At 39.2% G+C, this 18,522-nt stretch overlaps 1 protein-coding gene across 1 annotated transcript in view; it reads left to right on the forward strand.

Moving 5' to 3' along the window:
• RPRD2 (regulation of nuclear pre-mRNA domain containing 2) overlaps positions 1–18,522 on the forward strand; it is a 126,929-nt gene that overhangs the window by 52,858 nt on the left and 55,549 nt on the right. The window contains exon 2 of the mRNA XM_011937954.1: positions 12,197–12,326. Coding sequence (XP_011793344.1) covers positions 12,197–12,326 — 130 coding nt within the window. The remainder of the gene's footprint in view (positions 1–12,196; positions 12,327–18,522) is intronic.

Here is an 18,522-nt window from a genome sequence, read left to right on the forward strand (position 1 = left end):
GCGGAGCTTGCAGTAAGCTGAGATCCGGCCACTGCACTCCAGCCCGGGCGACAGAGCGAGACTCCGTCTCAAAAAAAAAAAAAAAAAAAAAAAAATTCTGAATAGTAAATTAAGTAACTGGTGGATTAATACCTTATGAATGTTAACAGACTACTTTGAGATTTTTAATTTAGATATGGCTCTTTCAGTGTATATTGAAGTTATTTTACTCAGGACTTGGGTTCTAAAGTCAGTACATAAAATGAAATTAGGCTTGAAAATACTGGAAATTTTTAGTAATGACAAAATTTTTGATTTTTTTTGTAAACAACCTTGTACAGAAATATATATATGCATGATTTGTGCTATATTTGGTAGCATATAATTCTGTAGGGTGAATCATATTAAGAGATTAAATCAGCTGAATGTTTTGATGCTTGGAACATGAAGCCGATTTAGGGAGAGTCAAACTTCCTGGTTTTTCTGTCTCTCATCGTCTTTATGAAGATAATATTTCTTCTGGTTCTTCATCAGTGAATATTTCTCTGTGGCCTCAAATGTCTTTCTGACTCTTACAGTTTAACTTTCCTAGGTTAACCATGCCTAAAATATTAAGTGGAAAATTGCAGAAATAAACAGTTCATAAGTTTTAAATTGTGCACTATTCTGAGTAGTATAATGAAATCTCATGCCATCTTGCCCAGGACAGGAATTCTCTCTTTGTCCTTTGTATCCATGCTGTTGACGCTTCCCATGCATTAGTGCCCCTGTTATATTAACTGCCAGGGTATTGCAGTGTTTGTGTTCAAGTAACCCTTAGTTTACTTAATAATTGTCCCAAAGCACAAGAATAGTGATGCTTTTAATTTGGATATGCCAAAGAAAAGCCATTAAGTGCTTCCTTTAAGTGAAAAGGTTAAAATTCTTAATAAGAAAATAAATCATATGCTGAAGTTGCTAAGATCTGTGATAAGAATGAATCTCCTATCTGTGAAATGATGAAGAAGGAAAAAGAAATTTGTGCTAGTTTTGCTGTTGCACCTCATACTGCAAAAGTTACGGCCACAGTGCTTGATTAACTGCTTGGTTAAGATGAAAAGAGCATTAAGTTTTTGGTGGAAGATATGAACAGAAATGTGTTTCAGTTGACAGCAGTCAGTTTCTGTACTGTCTGGTTTCAGGAATCCACTAGGGGTCTTAGAACATATGCCCCGAGGTTAAGGAGGGACTACTGTAATTGCCTTTACCCCTGAACATTGTTGAAGGTTCTTGTTGTTTTCTCTCTCACACTCTGGCTTAGTACTTACATGTAAATTTTTTTTTTTTTTTTGAGACAAGAGTCTCTCTCTGTTGCCCAGGCTGGAGTACAGTGGCACAATCTCAGCTCACTGCAACCTCTGCCTCCCAGGTTCAGGTGATTCTCCTGCCTCAGCCTCTCGAGTAGCTGAGATTACAGGCGTTTGCCACCACGCCTGGCTAATTTTTACTATAGATGGGGTTTCACCATGTTAGTCAGGCTATTCTTGAACTCCTGGCCTCAAATGATCCTCCCGCCTAGGCCTCCAAAAGTGCTAGAATTACAGGACAGCGCCACCATGCCTGGCGAAGTACTTACAAGTAAATTCTTTTTTTTTTTGAGACGGAGTTTCGCTTTTGTTGCCCAGACTGGAGTGCAATGGCATGATCTTGGCTCATTGCAACCTCATGGGTTCAAGTGATACTCCTGGCTCACCCCCCGAGTAGCTGGGATTACAAGCATGCGCCACCACGCCTGGCTAATTTTGTATTTTTAGTAAGAGACAGGGTTTCTCCATGTTGGTCAGGCTGGTCTCAAACTCCTGACCTCAGGTAATCCGCCCGCCTCGGCCTCCCAAAGTGTTGGGATTACAGGCGTGAGCCACCATGCCCAGCCTGTAAATTCTTGTAAGTGCGAATATGATATGACCTATAGTAATGCACATCTCTTGCTAGCTCTGATTTCTGTATTAGTGTATTCTTTTACTTCATTCTGTAAAGCATATGGTATTCACATAATACTTTTGGTTGTAGGGTATGGCACATACAGTGCTAGGGTTCTCATTGTTTCTCAGTCCCAACAAGAACATCTCATCAGGAGTTTAAGTTACATTTTAAGTTCATTCATTAATATCTCCCCAGATAAACTTAATTGTAAATCTGAACCCCTAAGCAAGAAATTAAGGTACTCCTTTAAAAAATATATTATTTAGTAAACACAGCATCTCTGACTTCTATACATATAGCACCATTTGTTCAGTATTTTCAGTTCTTAAAAAAGAAATAAAATTATAACATTTAGATCCAAAAGAGGCCTTAGAAACTTTTTGAGTACATTCATTTTACATAGACTTAGGCTAGTTGCATCTTAGCTCAGCCTAACATATGTGAGCACCTGTCCTGATGTGATGCCCTTTCACTCTCAAAATGTAACAGTTTGAATGATAATGTGATCATCCTCACATAGTGGTGGAGGAGTATGGCACTCAGATTTTCTACATAGTTCAGTGTTCTTTCTGCTACCTTGATACTTTTACAGATAATTTTTTCTTGTTAACCCTCAACAAAGCAACTAAGTGATTTTAAGGAAGTTGGAGGATTTATCTTTTTAAAGAGAAGATGTAGATTCTTTGAAAAAAAGGTGTTGTTTTCTTCTATTTAAGTATTCAAGTGACACTGCCATTATTTGTACTGAGTGTCCTTACAGTTAAATATTTACTTAATCATAGGATATTGAAGCCAGAGGGTACGTTATGGATGATCTAATCTAAATTAGTTATTTGATATGGTGTGTGTGTGTGTGTGTGTGTGTGTGTGTGTGTGTGTGTGTGTGTGTGGAGACAGGGCCTTGCCCTGTCATTCAGCGTGGAGTGTAGTGGCACAACTATGGCTCACTGCAGCCTTGACCCCCCTGGGCTCAACCAATCCTTACATCTTGACCTCCCAAAGTGTTGGAATTGTGGGAGTGAGCCACCACACCTGGCCTATGCTTTTATTTTTTATATAAAGGTATTATAATTGTAGCATAGAAAGTTTAGAAAATAACATTTATTTAAAAATATTCATATAATTTTTTTTTTTTTCGGAGACAGAGTCTCACTCTGTCGCCTAAGCTGGAGTGCAATGGCGCAATCTCAGTTCACTGCAACACCTGCCTCCCAGGTTCAAGCGATTATCCTGCCTCAGCCTCCCAAGTATCTGGGATTACAGGCACCCACCACCGCGGCCAGCTCATTTTGGTATTTTTGTATTTTTAGTTTAACCATGTTGGTCATGCTGGGCTCAAACTTCTGACCTCAGGTGATCTGCCCACCTCGGCCTCCCAAAGTGCTGGGATTATAGGCAAGGGCCACCGCCCCCGGCCCACCTATACATTTAGGTAGTGTATTTACATAGTTTACATAATGGTATATATACATTTTTCTTTCCTGTGTTTTTACTAACTCTCATGCAAGCATCTTCATGTTATTTACAGACATGTACTTATTATCCATATAATATGGATGTACCTTTACATATACATTTGAATAGTGTATTACATAATTTACATAATGGTATATGTACATTTTTCTTTCCTGTGTTTTCACTCTCATGCAAGCATCTTCATGTTATTTATAGACATATACTTATTATCCACATAATATGGATGCACCTTTACTTAACTATTCCCCTGTTACTATTCTTTAGGTTGCTTCTAGTTTTTTCTACAACTATAAATAACATTTTTGTCCATGTGCGTTTTTCTTCTTTTTGTTTTTCCTTTCTGCAGCCTGTTTTACAAATGAAGACAGATCTAAGCTAATGAAAATGAATGTTTTTCAAGGGTTACAACTCAGATCTGGACTCTCGTGCTGATGCCCTTTCCATTATACCATAGTGATTGTTATCTATAATTGAAAGACTGCATGGATTGAAAACACTTTATGTATCAGCTATCTTAGCCCATTGTTGGAACAAGGCAAGGTAGACATATAATATAAATTCAAGTTAAAAAGTATCTAACCCGTCTCCTACCAAGTTAACGGTTTTATTTTGTAGGTACTTAGACTCAAATCAGTAACCTTACAATTTCCTGTTGTTAATTCTTTTCCCCTTCTGCATAATAATTAAAACAAGGCTGAATGCTTAGCTTATAGATAGTTGAGGAATTGATGTTGTGAGAACACTGACTATATCTAGATTAACTTCTGCAACAGCCCCTAGAATACTTCATTGTACCTAGTCCCTACCTATGCTGTGCATTTACAGAGAAGCCTTACGGATTGTTAGCCAAACTGAATAGAGAACTCCTCTTTTTTTCCCTCTCTTTTTTTTTCTAATTTATTTATTCAAGAAATAGTTACTGAACACCGACTAAGTGTTAAGCACTATTCTAAGTGCTGAGAATTCAGCAGTAAACAAAACTGACAAAAATTCTTGCCCTTATGAGGCTTATATTCTCGTGGGGGAGATAGGCAAAAAGTAAATTGTATAGTATATTGGAAAATTATGTGTTATTTGGGAGAATAAAGCAAAGAAAGGTGGTAGGAGTGTTGTTGGCTTGATGTTGCCGTTTTTTTGTTTTTTGTTTTTTTTGTTGAGTCAGAGTCTTGCTCTTTTGCTCAGGCTGAAGTGCAGTGGCACAGTCTTGGCTCACTGTAACCTTGCCTTTGGGTTCAAGCAATTCTCCTGCCTCAGCCTCCTCAGTAGCTGGGATTACAGATTCATGCCACCACACCTGGCTAATTTTTGTATTTTTAATAGAGATGGGGTTTCACCATGTTGGTCAAGCTGGTCTTGAACTCCTGACCTCAGGTGATCCACCCATCTTGGCCCCCCAAAGTGCTGGGATTACAGGCGTGAGCTACCACACCTGGCCTGATGTTGCAGTTTTAAGTAAGGTAGTCAGGAACATATTCATTGAAGGCTAAGCATTCAACCTTCTTTTAATTATTATGCAGAAGGAGAAAGGAACATTTGAGCAAGATTTAAAGGCAGTGATTGAATGAGTCATGAGAAATACAGGGGAAGAAAGTTCCAGAACAGTGAGTTTAACAGACCGTGAGGCAAAGACTCAGCCAGGTGTGTTGGAGGCCTTGTAAAGACAGCAAGGTGGCCACTGTGGCTACAGTGGAATCAGTGGTGATGAAGAAATTAGGTCAGAAAGATAAGACAGTGCCAGATTGTTTAGGATTTATAGGCCATTGTAAGGACTTTGAACTTTACTCGTATTAAAGAGGGGACCATTATGGGAGTAATTTAAGAAATGGAATAATACAATCAGTTTATATTTTTAAAGGATCACTCCCTCTTCTGAGTTGAAATTAGACTGAAGCCAGGCAAAGGCAGAAGCAGGGAGACTAGGTAGGAGGCTACTGCAATAATTCAAGCAAAAGATGATAGTGACTTAGACCACAGGCAGCGGTGGAGGTAGTAAGTAGTGGTTGGATTCTGTGTATTTTTTTAAACTTGTTATTTTTGAGTAATTTCAAATGTTAAAAAGTTACAAGAGTATTACAAAAACCTTCTGTGTACTTTTCACTCAGATTCCCCAGTTATTAACATTTTAACATATTTGCTTTATCTCACTTACTGCTTTCTCTACAGGCACACACACTTTTTATTTCTGAACTGTTTGAGCGTATGTTGCAGACATGCTGCCCTATGTGGTACTTTGGTGTTCATTTCCTAAAAACAAAGATAGTCTCCTTATACAGTTGCATTAGTCAGCTTGGCTGCCATAACAGAATACCACAGACTGGGTGGCTTAAACAAAGAAACTGATTTTCTCACAGTTCTAGAGGTTGCAGAGTTCAAGATCAAGGTCCAGTTTGGTCTCTGGTGAGGGCTCAGGGCTCCTTCCTGGCTTTGATCTGTCACACAGACCAGAGTACAGTGGGGTGATTGTGGCTCACTGCACCCTCAGCCTCCCAGGCTCAAGTGATCCTCCCACCTCAGCCTCTGAGTAACCGGACTACAGTTGTGCAATTACGCCTGGCTTACTTAAAATTTTTTTTGGAGAGATAGCATCTTACTGTGTTGCCCAGGCTGGTACCAACCTCATAGAGTTGTGGTGAGGATGTAAGTTAATATCTGTATCCTCTTTAAAACAGTCCCTGGCATATATAAAGTATTAAATAAATTAAAAATTATAGGCTGGGTGCGGTGGCTAATGCCTGTAATCCTGGCAGTTTGGGAGGCCCAAGGCAGGTGGATTACCTGGTCAGGAGTTTTAGACTAGCTTGACTAACATGATGAAACCCCATCTCTACTGAAAATACAAAAATTAGCCAGGTGTGGTGATGCGCACCTGTAATCCCAGCTACTCAGGAGGCTGAGGCAGGAGAATTGCTTGAACCTGGGAGGCGGAGGTTGCAGTGAGCCGAGATCGCGCCACTGTACTCCAGCCTGGGCGACTACCTCAACCACTTTTTTAAGACTCTGTCTTAAAAAAAAAACGGAAACCAAACAAAAGAAAAGGCAGTAGGCCGGGCACGGTGGCTCATGCCTGTAATCCTAGCACTTTGGGAGGCTAAGGTGGGTGGCTCATTTGAGGTTAGGAGTTCAAGACCAACCTGGCCAACATGGTGAAACCCTGTGTACTAAAAATACAAAAATTAGCCAGGCGTGGTGGCCAGCACCTGTAATCCCAGCTACTCAGGAGGCTGAGGCACAAGAATCGCTTGAACCTGGGAGGCGGAGGTTGCAGTGAGCCGAAATTGTACCACCGTACTCTAGCCTGGGTGACAGAATGAGACTCAGTCTCCAAAAAAAAGAATAAGGCAGTGAACAAGAGAAATTCAGTCTTCTGGGTGCTTATAATCCAGTGGGGATACAGACAAGTACACTACAGTGTGATAAATGTATAGGTAAAGTATAGGGTGCTTAAAGACCACAGACTTTAAGCATCTTCCCAGACTACCTTGACCACTTTTCATTCCTCCAGAATTTCCAAAGTGCTCTGACTAGAGTGGAGAGTTTACATTGAGGAAAAGTAGTAATAAAATAGTTTGGGGTGGTTTGCAGGAAGAAGGAGAGATTTAACATGGGGGTGGTCAGAAACTGACATGAGTTAAATTTAAAATTTTGGACGTTTTCCTATGGATGAGTAGAAAACCACTGAAAACTGTTTAGGATGAGTTATAGAAAAGGAAAATTCTGACTAAAAGAGAAAACACAACTTAGCAGGGTTTTTGGCAATTGTGAGTAATTCATTAAAGATGGAACTTTGAATTTGAGGGGGGAGAAATGAGACTGGAAGAGAAGGCAGGATGCAGATCGTAAAGGAAGCTGAAGTGTTTCCGCTTTTTCCATTGAGCAGTGTGAAATCATTGACAGATTTGATATGAGAAATAATTAGATAATTTTGCATATTTGCAAATGAATTTGACTCCCACTTCCCTACCTTGCTCCCCTGTTAAAATAGAAACGGGGATTAATTTATATCCTGCTCCTGAATGCATGTAAAATTTATACAAAAATACCTTCTATAAAAATGATTTGTAATCTGTAGACTTAATACCTGGAGATGTCTTGAGATATAAATTCACATCCTTTGGGCTGTGGGTTTTTTGTTTTCTCCAAACAAATCTGATCTTTTCTTAAAAAAAAAAAAAAGGAAGGAAGGAAGAGAAAAAAAAGAAAAGAAATAAATTTGGCAACAATATAGGGAGGAAATTTAAGGGGAGCAAGTCTAGGGGCATATGCCTAGGAGGCTGTTGCAGGAGTGGTCCAGGTCAACGATAATGAAACCCGGAAAACAGCAATAGTAGGAAGGGAAAGACAAGAGGGTATAAAGTTGAGAAATATTATTGGAGACAAAATTGGCTAGAGTTTGGAGATTTATTAATGGGTGTAAGGGGGTAAGGAGGAGGAGGAGTCAGAAAGAATTGCTAAAATTCTGACTAAAGAGTAGTAACAGACAGAAAAAGAGAAAGGAGATTAATAGAATAATAAGGCCAAGTGCAGTGGCTCATGCCTGTAATCCCAGTACTTTGGGAGGCTGAGGCAGGCAGATCACCCGAGGTCGGGAGTTCGAGACCAGGCTGGCCAACATGAAGAAACCCTGTCTCTACTAAAAATACAAAAAAAATTAGCTGGGTGTGACGGCGCATGTCTGTAATCCCAGCTACTCGGGAGGCTGAGGCAGGAGAATCGCCTGAACCTGGGAGGCAGAGGTTGCGGTGAGCCAAGATCGCACCATTGCATTCTAGCCTGGGCAACAAGAGTGAAACTCCATCTCAATAAATAAACAAATTACAATAAAATAAAATATTAAAATCAGCTGGGTGCAGTGGCTCATGTTTGTAATCTCAGCACTTTGGGAGGCTGAGGCTGGTGGATTCCTTGAGGCCAGGAGTTCAAGACCAGCCTGACCAACATGGAGAAACCCCATCTCTACTAAAACTACAAAATTAGCCAGGCATGGTAGCACATGCCTGTAATCCCAGCTACTTGGGAGGCTGAGGCAGGAGAATCACTTGAACCCGGGAGGCAGAGGTTGCAGTGAGCCGAGATCGTGCCATTGCACTCCAGCCTGGTCAACAAGAGCAAAACTCTGTCTCAAAAAGAAAGAAAAAAAAACATTAGTCAGACATGGTGGCATGTGCCTGTAGTCCCAGCTACTTGGGAGGCTGAGGTGGGAGGATCACTTGAACCCAGGAGGCAGAGGTTTCAGTGAGCCAAGATTGTGACTGCATTCCAGCCTGGGTGACAGAAAAAAAAAAAAATTAAAATCAAGCTCAGGGTGCCTCGGAGACTTTGAAGTGGATGTGTACATTGACTGGTAAAGGGAAATCCAGGCTTGATATTTACAAATATGGGAGTCATTGATACATTGGTTGAAGTAGTTAAAGCAACTAGAAGGAGGTGATTATGCTGATAGCATTCCATTTGCTGTGCATTAGGCCCTATCTTAATTGTTTTCCATATATTGTTTTATTTAGTTCTTCTAACAATCCTGTGAGGTTGTCATTTTACAAAGGAAAGCAACATAGAGAAGAGTTAAGTAATGTAAAAGACTCCAAAGCTAACAAGTGACAGAGCCAGAAATGGAAAAGATTGACTTAAAGCCTGAAATCTTAAAACACTATGCTATGAGTAGAGAAGAGTGCTCAGGAGAGAATCCTGGAGAACATCAACATTTAAACAAGGATGATCACAGCCAGACTGGCTACCTGTACATGATTCTAGAGGAGGACCCGGAGAGGTAGGATGAAAACCAGGAGAGTGGTTAGGACAGAAGCCAAAGGAGAAAGTACTGTGACAGATTATTCTGCGTGCCAAAGCTACAAAGAAATAATATTTAAAAAAAAAAAAATCTCCATTGGGTTTAGTAAATTGAATTTATTAGTAACCTTGAAAATTGGTGTTTGAGTGAACTATTGGCAACATAAATGAGATAATATAATTTATTAAAAGCTCTTAGCATGGTAGATTGCATATTTTTTAAGTGCAATAAAAGAGTGGCTCCTATAATTATGGAGTTAATGGGAGTTAAAAGTGTAGACAGTGATCATACAAAACTCTTTCAGACTCTTCACACTAAAAGGTCTTAACTAACATTAGGCAAGGAAGGAAAGGCTAGGGGTAACCTAAGGTGGTTGCAAGAAAACTTTAAGATAGGAGAGACGTGTATATACCTATGTTGAGAGACAGCCTGAAGGAATACAATGTAAATATATAAATAAGAGGTCGGGCGCGGTGGCTCATGCCTGTAATTCCTTGGGAGGCCAAGGTGGGTGGATTACCTGAGGTCAGGATTTCAAGACCAGCCTGCCAACATAGTGAAACTCCATCTCTACTAAAAATACAAAAAAATTAGCTGGGCATGGTGGCAGGCGCCTGTAATCCCACTTAACTTCAGGAGGCTAAGGCAGGAGAATAGCTTGAACCCCCAAGGCGGAGGTTACAGTGAGCCAAGATTGTGCCATTGCACTCTAGCCTGGGCGACAAGAGTGAAACTCTGTCTCAAAAATAATAATAATAAATATGAATAAGAATCAAACTAAATTACAAGAAGCAAGGATAAGCCAGGCGCAGTAGTTCATGCCTGTAATCCCAGCAATTTGGGAGGCTGAGGTGGGCAGATTGCTTGAGCTCAGGAGTACAGGACCGGCCTGGGCAACACGACAAACCCTTGTCTCTACTAAAAGTACAAAAAAAGTTAGCCAGGCATGGTGGCATGCCTTAAGTCCCAGCTTCTCGAGAGACTTGAGCTGGGAGGATCACCTGAGCCCGAGGAGGCTGCAGTGAACTGTGATTGCACCACTGCACCCCAGCCTAGGTGACAGGAGTGAGACCCTGTCTCCAAATAAACAAAAAACACAAAAAATGAAGCAAGCGTAGTTAATGTAGTATAATGTTCTCAAGGTGTGAATAGAGTCTAGGAAACAGTATGTAGTGGAAGGATTACTCTTTAATAGGAGTAATGCTTTTTACTAGGTAAATTGATCTAGGTAAGTTTAAATGTGGATACATTTTTTTTGACAAGATAATTTCCATCTAATGACTTTTGCCTTCTCTGTGAAACACCATATAAGCTTATCTCCTGAGAGTGAGAAGTGATGTGGTAAAGATTCGGGCCTGACAAGTGGTTAAAATTCGAAATACTTCTTTGAGAGAGGATGCTGACTAAGCACATGTGGAGGGTCCAGGTGAAGAAGGAGACTTTTAATTTGTATGATTTAAATTTTTTTTATACGATTTTTCTTCAGCAGAATCCAGCAGCAGAAATAAAGGTGCAGTAAATGCAGTTAGATTGATCCAAATTTGGGATTTCATTAAGTACATGAGACAGAAGGCTGAATTAGAGAGGAGAAGGACAAGAATATGAGGGTTTTAATAAAATATTGGTTTAAATAATGGACAAAGACTCTGGAATTGGTGAAGAATTGAGTACTGAGAAAAGAATGTAGAATTAGAGAAAATAAAAAGCTGAGATCTTGGTGAAATTAAAGAACAAGTATAATAGGAGTGGGAGATTGTGATCAGAGGAGGAGATTTTTAAATGTGCAAAGGAGTGGTTCTTGAAGGTCACCAAATATGAGGTCAAGGAACCGAGAGACAAGAAAACATGGTAGATCATCCATTTAGACATTGAAATTACCCAGCATAATAATGAAACTTAAGGTGACTTTGCTCAGGGTTCCAGATAGTACATTGGTTGGGCCTTGTCGTGAGCCATTGAAAAACTTAACCAACTGGGTGTGGTTGCTCACACCTGTAATCCTAGCACTTTGGGAAGGCCAAAGCAGGCAGATCACCTGAAGTCAGGAGTTTGAGATCAGCCTGGCCAACATAGTAAAACTCCATCTCTACTAAAAATACAAAAAAATTAGCTGGGCATGGTGGTGCACACCTGTAGTCCTAGCTACTTGGGAGGATGAGACAGGAGAATTGCTTGAGCCCAGGAGGCAGAGGTTGCAGTGAGCTGAGATTGTGCCACTTCACTCCAGCCTGCCTGGACAACAGAGTGAGACTCCATCTCAAAAAAAAAAAAAGAAAAAGAAAAAGAAAAGCTTAACCTAGATGCATACATAGGATTGTATTATTTTGCAGGACATTCGTCTAGTGATGAAAGCAGCAGCAGAGCCTCCCTCCAGTAGATGGGAAGACTAAGATGTATCTGAGTAGTATCTGGATTGGTTGATGGGGAGGAGGGTCTGTCTATAATAAATGTTTGCTTAAGGTCACATTCTGATTTGCTTAAGGTCACATTCTGATTTGATTACAAAGCCCATGCTCTTTCTACTAACCTTGGTATTTCTGCAACAAGTTGAGCATGTTCAGCTCATTTTTTTTTTTTTTTTGTCTTCCCAGATGTTTGAGACTATAATTGTGTTTTATTTTAGCTTCTCCAGAGTTACTGGGTCTTTTTTTTAGTGCCAAACATCTACAAAGTGAGGGAGAAATCTCCTTGAGGATTATCTTGTACAGAATCTTAACCTGAAGTAGTCAAGGTTTTTAGTATGTTTGGTAAACTGATCCATTAGTTCATTTGCTAGTTTGTCCATCCATCCTTCCTCCCTTCCATCCATTAGTTCATTTGTCAGTTTATCCATCCGTCCTTCCTCCCTTCCATCCATGTAATTACATTCATCTTTTTATATCCATGTAAGAAAAAAAATACCAGTTATAGTTTGAGAACACTGTATTTGGAATAAGTTGAAATAACTGTAAATTGACTCATTTGGTTTTATTTATTGTCTTTTGTCATCTCTAGCTGCATATCCCCACCGTTTGAATCTCTTTTACCTTGCCAATGATGTCATACAGAACTGTAAAAGGAAAAATGCAATCATATTCCGTGAATCATTTGCTGATGTACTTCCTGAAGCAGCTGCTCTAGTGAAGTAAGTAAATCTTTGTTGCTCTATGGGATCTAAACTTAGACAATTTAGAATTTTAGTTTCTTTACCCATTAAGAACTGTAATAGTTGAACATGCTTGAAGATTGAAGGATAATTTGCCTAAATGGTTGATTATTTATTAACACACACGTCCTTCTTTCTCTTTCTCTTTCTTTCTCTTTCTCTGTCTTTCTCTCTCTTTCTCTCTCTCTCTCTCTTTCTCTTTCTTTCTCCTCTTCTCTTCTCTTCTCTTCTCTTCTCTTCTCTTCTTCTCTTCTCCTTTTCTCTTTTCTCTTTTCTCTTTTGTTTTTGAAACAGTCTCGCTCTGTCACCCAGGCTGGAGTGCAGTGGTGCGATCTCAGCTCACTGCAGCCTCCGCCTCTTGGGTTCAAGCAATTCTCCTGCCTCAGCCTCCCAAGTAGCTGGGACTACAGGTGCATGCTACCATGCCCAGCTAATTTTTTGTATTTTTAGTAGAGATGGAGTTTCACCATGTTAGCCAGGATGGTCTTAATCTCCTGACCTCGTGATCCACCCGCTTCAGCCTCCCAAAGTGCTGGGATTACAGGCGTGAGCCACCATGCCCAGCTATGTTTTTCTTTTAAAAACTCTTTCTTCTGTTTTCAAAAACTGGTCTCCTGTTTATCCTTACTTGACCATGTATGTCTCCTGGTGATAATCTCTGAATGTGCTTCCTTCTAACTACTGTGTCTGTTTTGTTTGTTTTAACACATTTCATTTCTTCTGAGTCTTACTGAAATTTTTTTCCCTCCATGAAATCTGTAAAGAGAAATGGAAATTATTTCCCAACGTCATACTCGCAACTCCATATTGATTTAACTTCATTTTTAGTGGTAGTTGGATCCAGCACTTCCCACAGTGCCCACAGTGTATTCCTATGAAATGATCAGAGGAAGAAGGGTTCTGTGCTCAAATAAGTTTAGAAAATGATCCATACTACTTTTCCTTTCCTGAAGATTAAAAGTTCACATTACCATATCAATAATTTGATTTCTTTTTGGGGCTTTACAATGCTAATTTCAAAACAGCATTTCCTGGCTGAGCACGGTGGCTCACACCTGTAATCCCAGCACTTTGGGAGGCCGAGATGGGCAGATCACAAGGTCAGAAGATCAAGACCATCCTGGCTAACATGGTGAAACCCCGTCTCTACTAAAAAATACAAAAAAATTAGCCGGGCATGGTGGCAGGCACCTGTAGTCCCAGCTACTTGGGAGACTGAGGCAGGAGAATGGCGTGAACCTCAGAGGCAGAGCTTGCGGTGAGCCCAGATTGTGCCACTGCACTCCAGCCTGGGCGACAGAGTGAGACTCCATCTCAAAAACAAAACAAAACAAAAACACAGCATTTCCTGAACTCTGACCATGGGCCCTTCTTTTTGAATGCCTATTGAACATCCCCACATTCGGGGAGAATTCTGGTGTATATACAGTACAAGCTTATATCTCATCTTATTTTTGCCCTGTATTGATGGTGTGTTCTTTGTGTTGCATCCGTATTTGTAAATTGTTTTCTACAAGAGACACACACAGTTACAGGATAAACAATATATGTAACAATATATAAACAGTTATATGGAACAACCATAATGGCTAAATGCTTCCTCAGATTATGTATTTATTATCATTGACCCATTTGTATTAACCCAGTCAGAACTGAGTGATCCTGTGAAACTATGGAATATATTGAACATAAGAAATAAAACAAAAGAACTGACTGATCCCTCTTCCTTCCTTAGGATTGTTAACTTGAAATGTCTACCTTGCTATTAGAAAAGATTAAAATATGGTACTACTTGAATGTACTAAGTAAACAAGTACATAAAATAATAACACCTACCGTTTGTTGGATATTTATAATTGACTAAATATTATACAGAGTTCTTTATCATTTAATTTTGAGAACAACTATACCGTGGGCACTATTGTTACACTAATTTTTTCTTTTTTTGAGATGGAGTTTTGCTCTTGTTGCCCAGGCTGGAATGCTATGGCACAATCTCGGCTTACTGCAACCTCCGCCTCCTGGGTTCAAGCAATTAGGCAATTCTCCTGCCTCAGCCTCCCGAGTAGCTGTGATTACAGGCATGCGCCACCATGCCCAACTAATTTTGTATTTTTAGTAGAGATGGGGTTTCTCCATGTTGCTCAGACTGGTCTCGAACTCCTGACCTCAGGTGATTTGCCTGCCTCAGCCTTCCAAAGTGCTGGGATTACAGGAGTGAGCCACCGCGTCTGGTCTTGTTACTCTAATTTTAAAGAAGAAGAAACTGTGATTTCGAGAGGTTAGGTAAATTGCCTAAGCTCTAAGAGCTACCTGGAGGCAGAGAGCCAGATTCCCACTTCAGGCTATCTAAATCCAAAGTCCATGTTCTTTGCCACTTAACCACTAATCCATGCTGCCTCTTTATATATAAAACCCAGTATAATTGTGAATAAGAACAACAATACACTAGAGTTTCTGCTGTAAATATCACTATAATATCTGTAACTTAGCCTAGTATTTCCTAGACTTGACTTTCATGACCTATTTCATGGATTAATATATAGTTGTCAACCTTTTTTTTTTTTTACCATGTAAAGATATGTTTAAAAACAACTACTTTGTGTGTTACTACCATTATTTCATGGAAAAAAGTGAGAAGGACATAATCTTGGAATAAAGTACAGTTCTTAAATTAAAATCTTAAGCCCCCAAGAATGTTTTAACTCAATGAAACATGTCTTTAGAAACCAGTAGTAAACATCATATGTAATGATGAAACAAAGCATTGCAAGACAGAAGTCCTCCATTATCATTACTGTTGATCATTATGCTGGAGTTTCCATTTATTTAGAAATGAATGAATGAATAAATAGGTCAGGTGCAGTGACTCATGCCTATAACCCCAGCACTTTGGGAGGTCCAGGCAGGCAGATCACTTGAGGTCAGGAGTTCAAAACCAGCCTGGCTAACATGGTGAAACCCCATCTGTAGTAAAAGTACAAAAAGTAGCTGGGTGTGGTGATGCACACCTGTAATCCCAGCTACTTGGGAGGCTGAGGCACAAGAATTGCTTGAACCTGGGAGGCGGAGGTTACAGTGAGTTGAGATCATGCCTCTGCCGTCTAGCTTGGGTGACAGAGCAAGACCCCATCTCAAGAAAAAGAAAAAAGGAATGAATGAATAAATAAAATGCATTTAGAAGAGACAGAATTGTCATTACTTGCAGGTAATATAATTGTCTACATCAGGTGGGCTGGGCAACCCTTTTCTATAAAGGGTCAATAGTTCAGTAGTTTAGGCTTTTTGAGCCATAGTATCTCTGTCACAGCTCCTTAACAACGCCATTCTAGCATGAAAGCACCAAACAGTACAGAAACATTTGGGTATGACTATGTTCCAATAAGAATAGGCAGCAGGCCAGATTTGGTCTGAGGCCCATAATTTGCCAACCCTTAGCCTACACAGAAAGTCATGATGATCAACTAATAAGATAACTCAACTAAATAGCCAGATTCAAGTTGAACATACAAAATCAGTAGCTTTCCTATGTATGCCAGCAGCAACTTACTTTAAACTGTAATTAGGAAGAAAGATTTATTTTGCAAGACAAAAAATAAAAGAAAAACCCTACCCAAGAATAAATATAAGAAATATGTAAGGGTTTTATAAAGAAAATTTTAAAAATTTAAAGGATATTAAAGAAGATCTGGATAAATGAAGAGATATATGTATGTATGTGTATATATATATGTATATATACATATATATGGGGTTTTTTGAAGGGAAAGATTTGGTATTTTTAAAAATACATTTCTTTCCTAATATGTAATTTATACTCTGTAATCCCAATCAAAATCTCAATAGGATTTCCTGTGGAAGGATAAATACCCAAGGTAATTTTTTTTTAAGAATAGTAAGGTTAAAATTCCCTACCAGTTATAAAATATATCTTAAAACAATAAACATGAATGGAAGACTGTATTAGTGAAACAAAATACACTATTGCTTATAAATAAATTAATTATAAATTATATGGTAAATCAGAGGATATTAAAATAAGAGCTTAATGCCAGGTATGATGGTTCTCATACCTGTAATCCTTGCACTTTTAGGAGGCTGAGGTGGGAGGATCACTTGAGGCCAGGAGTTTGAGACTAGCCTGGGCAACACAGTGAGAGCCTGTCTCTACAAAAAAAATTAAAAATTAGCCAGGTATGTTGGCATGTGCCTGTAGTCTCCTAGCTACCAGAAGGCCAAGGCAAGAGGATCTCTTGAGTCCAGGAGTTCAAGACTGAAGTGAATTATAGTCATACCATAGCACTCCACACTCTGGCCTGGGTGACAGAGCAAGACGCTATCTCTGAAATAAACAAATAAAGGACTTACGTATTCCTTAAACAGCCCCATCCTGACCACCACTTCCCCTTTTAAAACTCACGCCTATAATCCCAGCACTTTGGGAGGCCAGGGAGGGTAGATCAGAAGGTCAGGAGATTGAGACCATCATTCCTGGCTAATACGGTGAAAACCCATCTCTACTAAAAATACAAAAAAAAAAAAAAAAAAATTAACCGGGCGTGGTGGCGGGTGCCTGTAGTCCCAGCTAGCGGGGAGGCTGAGGCAGGAGAATGGCATGAACTCGGGAAGCAGAGCTTGCAGTGAGCCGAGATCACGCCACTACACTCCAGCCTGGGTGACAGAGCAAGACTCCATCTCAAAAAATAATAATAAAAATAAATAAAATAAAGCTCTTATTCACAATTCTACTATAAACTGATTTCTGAATTTTTTTCTGTTAACTTAAGACTGTTTTGAGTCCTTTAATTCAAGGAGGGCAAATGTCTAGAAGTTCCTGGCAGGTAATACAGGTGAGTAAAGTAGGTTGAGTATGAGAAAAAGTCCACTTAAGAGGGACAGCAGTTACTCAGTCCTTGGCTAATGGCCATGAAGAAATGTGAGCCCAACATTAACATACGCTGCCAAACTTTTCTCACTTTTAAACTAGGACAGAAATTTGGATTTTTATATGTGTGACATTGTCAGATTTAAAAAATAATATTGCTGACAAAACACATTTGATGATCATATTGCACCATGGGCAACTTATTAGGGACATTAATTTTATTCCTTGAGTCCCTTTAAGGTGTTTACTGATTTCACTTGATTAAAAGTTGGTATGGGGTGGACTCATGGCCACATGTTAAAAGAGATGCCCAAAGAAGGGAAAGTAGGACTTTCAAATAAATTGGGAAACTATTTTCTCTAGTACTTATCTAATTATTTCAGTTCTTTTTATTAAATTTCAGTTTATCTTTTCTATCACTGGTTGGAAATTCCATGGGCTGGAAACCTGGAGATTGTATTTTAGATATACTAATTATTATTGTAAGAAAATATGTATGTGAGAGGGAGGGGTAAAAATGAAAGTTAAACCAACCTGATATTTGCCGTTTGTGTCCTAGAGGTCCTAGCTAAGGGACAGAAATGCCAGTTTATCTGAATATACATCACCGTGAGACCAGAATAGTTGAAACTTTAATTTGAAGCACAGGGAAAGAAAAGTGTTTATGAATGTCAGAGTTGAGTTACACTTGGGAAACTGTGGACTACTCTGCAACCAGCAATGACTTCAATAAGTTATATATAGATTATGGAAGAATCCGTTTAAGAACTGAGGGTTTGCTTGTATTGTGTCAGGATGGTGTAAGAGTAGGTATATCTTTGATGTGGGTAGAGCTTTCCAAAATCCTGTCCCTATCCCAGGTATTCGTAAAAGGCAATTATTTGTGCTTATACATTTTCATCTTTAATTGAACTGAAAAATGAATTTATGCTAGTTGTTACATAAGAGCTTAATGTGATTTTATTGACTCTTAAGGGTGTAGAGAATTATATGGATGACCTTTTTTGGGAAAAGGTGTCATGACAGATTTTGAGGAAATAATGAGCTTGTTACCAGTTAAATACCCATAATCTGAAAATTTGAAATCCAAAATGCTCCAAAATCTGGAGCTTTTTGAGCACCAACATGACGCTCACAGAAAATGCTCCTTGGAGCATTTTGGATTTCAAATTAGAGATGCTCAACCAGTAAGGATAATGCAAATATTCCAAAATCTGAAAACAAACTTTTTTCTTTTTCTTTTATTTTCTTTTCTTTTTTCTTTTTCTTTTCTTTTTTTTTTTTTTTTTT

This window comes from Colobus angolensis, unplaced genomic scaffold (assembly GCF_000951035.1).
Source record: "Colobus angolensis palliatus isolate OR3802 unplaced genomic scaffold, Cang.pa_1.0 Scaffold169, whole genome shotgun sequence".
NCBI lineage: Eukaryota > Metazoa > Chordata > Mammalia > Primates > Cercopithecidae > Colobus > Colobus angolensis.